A 9,717-nucleotide genomic window follows, 5' to 3' on the forward strand; every position below is an offset into this window, starting at 1 on the left:
ACGGAGGGGGCTGCGCCGGGCAGACCCGCTCCGGTCGGGAACGGTAAGTTCATTCCGCGGGCCGGGGACCGCCGGGTGCCTCCCGGTCGCGGCGTCGGGTCCCCCCGAGGCCGCGGGGAGCCGGGTTCGTCCCCCCCGGGCCGGCGGTGCGGGTTAGCGCCCGGGCTGCCTTCGCCCGCCGACAGGCAAGTTCCTATTGCGCTGCTCCAGTGAAAGTGTGTTCGTTAACTCTTACCGGAGTTAGGCAGAGGGCAGGGTCTTTTAAAAAAACGATGCAGAATCATATAGACTCGCTGGGTTTGGGGTTTTTTCCCCCAAGGACCAAGTGAAAAGGCTGCGAACAAGTTTTAGCTAAGGTTTCCACCTGTGTCTTTTCAGTTTGCGTACTCGGCTCTGGCGTTCCCGATCTTCTCCTTGTCCGTGTGGGCAGGTTGCCTTCATCGCCGTTTCACTCACACGCAATATAGCACTGAAATAAGCGGTGTGCTGTTTCCTCTGATAAACCAATTAGATTTAAACTAAAACCGATCGTGTCTTTGTAATGTCATGTAAAAACACGAGTGCATCTGCCTGCATTAGAAATACTGCAATAGAAATGCCTTAGAAAGAATAGAAATACCTTGACTTACTTTCACACCCCCATTTCCAGGTCTCTCTGCACGCCGAGCAGCAAGTGACTTTTTGCAAAAATTATTGCAATTATCTTCAAAACCAAACCTCTTTCCTGTAAAATTTTGAGGGAGATTACACGGAAACTGCCTGTTGCCCAGAGGCTCTTTATTCACTTTAGTTTTCAGCAGCGGTTTTTGGACCACAAGCTTTGGGAGACTCCGTGGTTTACCGAGGGCGCAGCACCCAGCGCGGGCATCCTGACCGCACCAGTGTGAAGAGCGACGCTGCCCAGCCCCGGTGCGTAACAAACGCGGTCTTGGCGCCCGCACCACCGCGTTTTGGCTGCAGGTGTGTACGTACCTACCACAGATCCTGTGTTTCTGCGTAGCCGATTTTCCCAGGCCAGTTGCTGAATGTATTTGATGGGAAATCTGACAGTGAAGAAATTAACTCAGAGTGAAATCTCTCATTTCCACAGCTGAAATTTTGCTGGTTTTTTTCCGCAGGCCCAGGATTTCATCCGATGTAGGCGTGAAGCTCCTAAAACAGAAAATCCTACTTCAAGGCGCGCCTGAGGAAATGAGGTTTTTAGGTACGTGCGTTTCTACATACTGTATGTCACACAAGGTCATTCTAGTGCTAAATCTGGTTATATACCAACACAGCAAAATCAGAACTGGGTGTAAACCAGCCCTAGTCTTGTGTTTCAGTAGATGAGCAGGTATTTATACTAGCCCAGTCTGTCTGTATCCTTGGGTAGTTCAGACTTTTCCAGTAATCAGGGAAGCCTTCCTCGTTTCAGTGGGCTTTTGATGGGATGGCATATGAGAAATCCTGCTGATAAAACGATTGACTCTTCTGCCGGTTTTCATGATTGTCTTGACTCTGCAGTAGCAGTAGTGATTACCTTTTTTGCCACTAAAATGCATCCAGATCTGACTGTGCTTTAACACAACAAGAAAATACCAAGAAAAAAACCACACATGGGACCTTTTTTATTTTAAGTTAAAGGAAATAGCCAATTTAAGGACCATTTTTCAGCCCTCACTCAAGACAACCTCATGTAGACTTCATGTGAGTTTTATTTTATATTGATCATAAATATCACAATAAAAAAGAATAATGAGATTTTTTTTCCTTTGGTTTACAGTTACAATGCGCACAGAGTATTTCACGAATAATTTCAGTCTAAACTGTACTACTATTTAAGAGAACATTACCTTATAAAAACCGTGTGAGCCAGATTAACAGCAAATTAATCACAATAAAATACCCAAAGTAATAATGTCTTCTAAATACCATCAAATTAGAGCATTGCAAAAAAGGATTATTTAGAAACCTTTCCTCTTCTCTGCTAGAAGTCTTTGACTTGGTTCATCGTATCGGCTTTTTTGCCATTATCAGCCGCAATTACAGAGGGACGTCAGTGGGACTTCAACGTGTGGTTGAAATGCTTTGCAAAATCAAGGCCTAACTTCTGTAAATTTAGACTTTCAGTCATTTATGTGCATCAATTTTATTTAAGTTTTTAAAATTACATCATATTTGAATGAATTTAAAAGTTTTAATAACTTGTTCTTGCCCTTGTTGTCTAGCCAGGCCGTCACAGAAACAGCCGCTCCCAACACGTGAAAGCCAGGATCTGAGACACCTAGAAGGGCTCCTTGACTGAGGACAACAGGATCAGGTATTATTCTAGCTAAGAAGTGCTGCAGTTTGGGGAATATTGACTGATTTGCATTTTACTGTGGAACTGAATGAATTGAAGGACTGTGAGTTTTATTACAGGCAGAGCTGACTGACCGTCTTTTCTGAAAGCTGGGAAAAGACCTTGGGGTCATTATTTTCTGCTTTGCTCAAAAGTTTTTTGCCATTGTTTTCAAAAGGTTCTCTTGCCCCCCAATGGCCAAAATACAGCTTACAATATTCTTTTACAGTTTAATGTAGAAGATAAAGGATAAGCACAGAAATTTTTGAGTGACGTTAGGGGTGGGCACACAGGAGAAGATGGTTCCTGATCCTTTAAAATCGTGGACCAAGTTTTGCCCTCAAAAACTCAGCTCCATGCTCTATGGCTCCACTTACCACTGCATCTGAAAATGGTATTTTTCTTTCTGTAATCCATTGAGCACTGATTACCTGCAAGACTGTTGATAAAACGATTGCAGCTAAATAGAAAATATACATATAGTCCCACATCCCAAATTATGCAAATAATATGTTTTAAAAATCACTTTTAGCCTAATTTTTAGTTAGTTGTAAATGGAAACCACTGTGGCAGAGCTGCTCAGCGTGGCCTGTTTGGTTTTCTCAGAACTGATCTCTGGGCTAGGAGTGACTCAAAAAATTTGCTCTGTGCAATACTGTCCAAAAAAAAAATTTCAATACCAGTCTTTGTGGAGAGTTTAACTTGCGTTTCGGTACCTGTGTGTGATACCAAATTTATAAGCAGCGAGCGGAAAGGCGGCTCGCGCAGCTGCATGCTGGCTTTTCCTGGCATGGGCAGCGCTCGCATTTCTGAGAATCCTTGTTTTTAGAAAGCGTTCGCTTCGGCACAGCGCGGCGGCTGGCTTTAGAGATGCTCTTCTTGGTTGCAGGGCCCTCCCCACCGGGGAAGTCACCAATGGACTGTGGACACTTAGCTGAGGGCAGCGAGGAGATCTCCAGCCCGGGCGTGGAGCCCGATCCCCTGCTGCCTTCTGCGGCCGGCAGCAATTCCTGCCCGCCCTCGGCGGTGGGACAGCGGGCCGGGGCACCTCCTGGCAGACCCGCCGCCGCTAACGCCGCTCGAGAGCGCAGTCGGGTTCAAACCCTGCGCCATGCCTTCCTCGAGCTGCAGAAGACTCTCCCCTCTGTGCCGCCCGACACCAAGCTCTCCAAGCTGGACGTGCTCCTCCTGGCCACCACCTATATCGCACACCTCACTCGCAGCCTTCAGGATGAGGAAGAGTCACCGGGAGAGGCCTTGGGTACCCTCCGAGGGGATGGATACCTCCACCCTGTCAAGGTAGGAGAGCTGGGGAGCAGCTACCGCCTTCTCTCAGTGAAGAAGTAAATTGGCATCAAAGATGCTTAGATGAAACTAAAGATTTCAAGCTTATTTACCTTGCTAGAGTTAATACATGAAAAGTCTGCCTAGGCTAACCACGCATCTAGGTGCATGAGGGAAATGCCCTGGAGCTCACTGGCTTTGTCCCTCCAGCTTCAGGGCCTTTGCACAAAAGCATCAAATATAGCGTAGGTCCAAACCTAGCGGCCCTTGGTCCCTTGGATGCGCAGGCAGAGGGCAGCAGCAGAGGAGTACCGGCACCTCCTGGGTCCCCACCTGGAAACCTCGGTGATCCCCCACCAAGCCCATGGGAACCGGCTGTCGGGGATGTCTGTGGTGGAGGGGATGCGCTGTCCCGCAGCGGCGACCCCAGCCGCAGCAGGGCCGGCTTCGGCTCTCCCGCCAAGGCAGCCGAGGTATGAAAGGTGATGTTATTTACCGGCCACGTGTTAATTCCTCCTATGAAAGTGCTTTTCTGATGCATTTATTTCGTCTGGTTGGTACACGCTCTTCCCTTTGTCCAAAAAAAAATAAAAATCGCAGCAATGCAGAGGGGACTTGAAAGGGGAACTGCTCTTGGAGAGGACCTGGGGCTGGAAACTGGTTTCAAATGCATTGCTCAGTGACTGACGGGACTCAAATACCATGGGGTGTTTTCTTTGGCTCTGGTCTCAGGGAGTGAGTTAGTTAAGAGCACTGGGGTGTTTTTCTTTTTTTTTTTTCTTTTTTTTTTTTAAGAGTCTGATGAATTCAGAATGATTTAATTAAGATTAATTTGTGAGGTAATCTCTAATTCCTATAAAGTGACAAATTCACAGAGTTTCTTGTTCACAGTGTTGGTCGCCGTAAAAAGCATGATGTGAACATAGGCTTCTGAGGCCATTTAAATGATTAGCAGGCTCATTAAGAAAGCAAAACCTTTACATCAATTAGAAGATGGCTATAATTTAAGAAAAAAAATATTGTGATGTATTTCAAAATAAGTTCTAAGTAGCTTCTGTTAGTTCCCTTGGTCAGAGCGAAAGGAGGCAGGTCTCTTATGGTACTTTTTATCAGCTGCCAACTATTACTGGCAGAAAAACACTTTTAAATAGCTATTACAGCAGTTAAATGATCCAGATGCACACTTCCCAGGCTACTGGAATACAGCAATACTGGATTCATCTGGCAATTATTTTTTATAATCTTATTTATGTGCCATTTACCTGTATTTAGGTTTGTAAAGATTCTATGAGTCTAACCAGTCTTTCTAATATACCTGGTAGTAAATTTTTTAGTTGGCACTAGAACAAAAGTGCCACATAAAAATTGTAGTACATGCTTCAGAAAAAATGCCCAAAGTGCAGGATATGAGACAACCAGTGCAGATAAGGACTTTAACTACACTCATATATCAAGCACAGTAAATACAAATAGCAAGGAAAGTAAAATATCCAAGTACAGTTGTGTGTACACCGAACAAAAAATATGGTTAGTGACTTCAAACTCAGGTGTCTTATTGGTGACAAATTTATAACGTCACTCTTGAAATAAAAATACTGAATGAGATCGTACAGTCTTTCCAAGTGAAAATATACTGCTGCTTTGTGTCTTTAAATAGAAGAGCTGAGATTTAACTGCAGTATTAAGCCCCTCTAGTTTTTAGAGCTCTTGCGTTACTCACAGGAAAGGTCCCAGCCTGTTCCCAAAAGTGTCTTAAAAAAATTGTATTCTTTTGGAACAACACACTGTCTGTGTTTAAGGTATTTTTTCATCCGATGTGTATGAGAAGCTGTCTTCTCAAACATTCATCTCTCTATAATAATGAACTCAGCACATCAAACTCTTCCTCCTAAGAGAAGGGCACCCAGCTGCAGTCACCCTTACTGCAGGGCCATTTGCATCAAAGTAACTTGCTCGGGTTAAGAAACTTGAGCTATAAGAATACTTAACACCAATGTAACTGATGATTCCAATAATCAGTGAATGGAAAGATGAATTGTCTCATCTGAAATCATCAGAGCTGACAAAGAACAAGCAGCGGTCAGTGCGGAAGACTGCCAAGGAGCGATTACGTTAAATTTCCTTTAACACACAGTTTTTAGCAGCCCCTGTGCTGCGGTCAGTGTTGGGGGGGCCGGCCAGCACACACAGGGCTGCAGTCTCTGCAGGTGTTGGTGTATCCCCATAGCATCCCTGGCACCGTAAAGAGGAATGCTTTGGTTTATTCTGCCAACAGAGCATCTGCTATACGGATTGTGGTACAATGACAGATTAGCACAGCCTACTCCTGTCTGTTGGGTCATGGCGGGGTTTGGGAGCTGTGCCTCACGATTAATTACCAAAGAAAATATCCAGGCTGAGGTTCTCTTACCCAGCTTCTAACGACATTGTCCAACACATGGCAGAATGGGAACTTTCTGGTGATAGCAAGAGTTTCCTATTTTCTCATATTGTGATTCCATCATTTAAAGCTTTGCTGAGAACTGCATTCAGACTGCAAAGAGCCCGGGTATCTCAGCACTGTGCTTGTCTCTTCTCTTCCAGAAGTGGCCGATGCGTTCCAGGTTATACATTGGAGCTACAGGACAGTTTTTGACTCACTCGGCACAAGGAGAAAGCGCAAACCAAGGAGAAACATCAACAACTTCACAAATCTGATTTCCCTTCTCGCTTTTAAAAAAATTATTTATTACACCTTATATATATATACTTAAGTTAAAAAAATAGCATCTACAGACAAACTTTAATTCCTGAAATATTGTTTGTAGAGGAGAAGGAATTGATTCTCAAATGTAATTAATACCTCATTAAGTTAATGTGACGCGTGATTGGTTTCTATCATAGAGGACACTGCTGGGATCTGAACTGGGGGATTAGGAGAAGGTGACTGCGGTCAGCACTGACACGGGAGGCGGCCGCCAAGGCAGAGCTGCTGGCAGAACAGGTAACCTCATCCCCTCCGGGACAAGCGGTGAATAGGTACGCTGTGGAAAAGGGGGGAGAAGGAGCAGTGCAGAACTGGCTAAGTACAGCGCAGGCCAGGCTGGGGTGAAAAGCAGAGGGCAGGTCTAAAAATAGCAATGGACATCCCGTGTGCGCTCTCCTCACTGTGTGAAGCCGATGGCAGAAATCCCACTGACCGCAGTCGTCAGGTCAGGGCTTTGTCCTCCTGGTAATCTTAAATGTGTGTAGCTATTCCTGAAAATGTGGATGCATGTTCACCTCAAGTAAAGACAGGCTGAAATCTACCCTGCGTACAGACAGCACTACATACAACAGACACAAACTGCTCTGTGCGTTAAGTGTTGCTTGCGTTGATCCATACAGTTGTGTTGCATGTGAGAGGGTTTGAAATGTATTTAAGTGTTACCCCAGTACAACTACTTGTCTGCTCAAGATATTGACGTTCGTTTACCTTGTCTTTTCGTGCATTCATGCATTGAAGCAAATGAGTCTGAAGAGTTGGCTTGTTCGTAGCACATTTTTCACTTAAACATCTATATTTAGGCAAGAAAAGTTGCAACTAAATGCACAAATGCCACCTAATGTATCTGTTCTGTAAAACACTGTACTTCTCATATAGTTTGTTATTGCTGAGGTAAACATTTTATTAAATATTATTCAGTGGACATTATGTATTTAGTGAGTTGCAAAATCTGTATCAGTTTCTCATTGTACAGGACTGATGATAGTTTCTAAATAGTAATATTCTGCATTTATAGTAACTTATTCCTGAAGACCTCACAGTTTAAGTTTTAACATAACATTTAGGAAAAAGAAACACAAAAATACTGACAAGAACAACCTTTATTAAAAAAAATCACTTTATTGCTTTCAGTCTTGAGTCAAACTTGTGACGCCTTTCAGAGGAGCTGAGCATGTCATTGCAAGCTGGGTGTCCAGTATCACAGAAAAGAAGGAGTCATTTAGAAAGACTTGGACAAACCATCTAGGATATGTGAGAGATGTAAAGTATGGTAAAATACTTTTTTTACCATAAAAGTAAAAAGCTCTCCACCACCCCTGCAGCATTCTGAGCTTTTAACAAGAATATTCTTTTAAATAGTAAACTTACTTTATTTTAAATACATTTAATATATATATGTATTTATTTTAGGCATATGTTTCTTATTTACAGTTGTAAGTGGTTTATTAAAAGATGGTAATTACATAGCCAGAGCACCATTCAACACATGAGCTACAGCTTTTTGTGAAAAAAATATGTAAAAAAAGGGCAGTTTTGCATAGACAAGTATCTACTCGTAAATAAGAGTCTGAGTTTGTAAAGAACTGTACTTACTTTCCATAGTAGTAAAAAGTGGGTTAGCCCAACCTCTTCTTATTGGGACAGCTATTTGTATTTGGAGTTACTAATGAGGAGATGTGAAGGAGTTGTAAAGGTGATGATAGTTAAGTAAGATTAAAGAATGACAGAACAGTGAGGGTTTCCAGGAGTACTTTGCTGTACAAGATGAAGGCGTAAGACACAGATTACACTTCAGACTGATAAAATGCCAAGTAGCAATGTGTCAAAGCACAGAGAAGTCAGTCTAGTTTTGTATGTAACTGAGATCTAAACGAATGGCATCATGTCAGGGAAAAAAGAACAAGCGGTATCTCAGCCAGAAGTCAACGTCAAACCTTGAGCTGCCGGTGTGTAGCAGCGGTCTGACAATAAAGACAAATCACATGTGAATCATGCATACAAAATGGCGTGGGGAAAACATAAAATGTGATGATGTTTTGCATCAATTGCATGCTTTTACCTACATCTGGAAGGGACAGAATTCAAGGGGAAAAAAAAAAAAGACAAAAAAAAAGACACCCCCACTGACCCCCCATTTTTAAAGGCTTCTTCCCTTAAATGTAACTGAAACATTCTGACTGCTTATCCATGAAGTAAGCATGAAAAATGGATAGGAGTAAGGGTTAAAAACCAGGGAAAGTTATGAATGGATGGCATGGAGAAGAGATTTCTACTCAGACTTTTACTACAATAAAGGTGGAGTATTTACAACGCTCAGGAGACAGCCAGAGAATTGGAGCAGCAAACGCTGGAGCTACTTCATACTCACAACATTTGCAGAAGCTGTGGCCACGTACATGACAATGCAAAGAGCTCAGCAGCATTTCGTAGATGTATTAAAGGACAATAAGAATATGCAGAATTACAACAGCAGTTTTTTACTTGAGAAGAACTCCCCATATTTATGAGTTGGCTTTTTTTTTTTCCCCCCAAGACAGATTATTCTGCATCAGCTGCAAATTTTTATGCCTTTTCTTCCAGAACCAAGACACCAGGTTAGGCAACCCACTTCCTTCGACAAGTGCAAGAGCTCTTGTCATCCAGCAATTCACACCGGGATCAAAAAGATCCTCTGAACCTGTTTGCTTCAAACCCGGTATTTGGATCGAACGTTGCATTTTGTAGGAACGGTTTGTATCCTTGTATACTGAAATGTAACAGTTTGGCATTTGGCACCGGAAATACGCATGCGTTTAGGAATAAAATTCTAGTGTTCACACACTGCTACCAAAAGGAACCGTTTTTCACGGAGTAACTTAAAAGATCTTAGAAAACCTGTTACCGTCATCAGAGCTTTTCCTTCAGAGGGATGGGACCGGCAAAGACACGGCCACTCCAGGTGACCTGCCTGCGCGCGGCCTGCCGCACGCTCATCTGTCTCTCCCCGTTCGCACAGCTCCGACACAACGATGCGCCCTCCGGCCGAGCGCGGCTTCCTCCTGACGCGCTCCCTGCCCGTCACTCCCCCTCCCTCGCAGACCGTCAGGACGCAGCGCTCAGGAACGACAACACCCTCGAGACGAATTTCCATGGCTTTGACTTCCAGAACGCCGACCGTTCAGTGAGAACGGAAGCGTTTTCAGGTTGAAAACGCTGCCCAGTGCCCGCGAAAGCGCCGTTACAGCGGCTCTTAAAGGATTTCCGCGGCTGCCGGCCGGCCCGACCGGACCGGGCCCGGGCGGGGCCGGGCCGCCCCTCAGGGCTCCCAGGGCCGGGGACGAGCGCGGCTGCCGCGGCCTAAGGGCGGGAAGCCCGGCCGCAGGGAGGC

The 9,717-nt window shown here is 44.4% G+C and overlaps 1 protein-coding gene across 1 annotated transcript in view; it reads left to right on the top strand.

The window, feature by feature from the left end:
- TCF24 (transcription factor 24) overlaps nucleotides 1-6,301 on the top strand; it is a 6,451-nt gene extending 150 nt beyond the window's left edge. The window contains exons 2-6 of the mRNA XM_010575931.1: nucleotides 379-430; nucleotides 791-960; nucleotides 1,119-1,204; nucleotides 3,150-3,619; nucleotides 6,188-6,301. Of these exons, the coding sequence (XP_010574233.1) occupies nucleotides 379-430; nucleotides 791-960; nucleotides 1,119-1,204; nucleotides 3,150-3,619; nucleotides 6,188-6,301 (892 nt within the window). The remainder of the gene's footprint in view (nucleotides 1-378; nucleotides 431-790; nucleotides 961-1,118; nucleotides 1,205-3,149; nucleotides 3,620-6,187) is intronic.
- Nucleotides 6,302-9,717: the final 3,416 nt, after the last annotated feature.

The sequence above is a fragment of the Haliaeetus leucocephalus genome, unplaced genomic scaffold (genome assembly GCF_000737465.1).
Source record: "Haliaeetus leucocephalus isolate CR32 unplaced genomic scaffold, Haliaeetus_leucocephalus-4.0 Scaffold506, whole genome shotgun sequence".
Classification (NCBI taxonomy): domain Eukaryota; kingdom Metazoa; phylum Chordata; class Aves; order Accipitriformes; family Accipitridae; genus Haliaeetus; species Haliaeetus leucocephalus.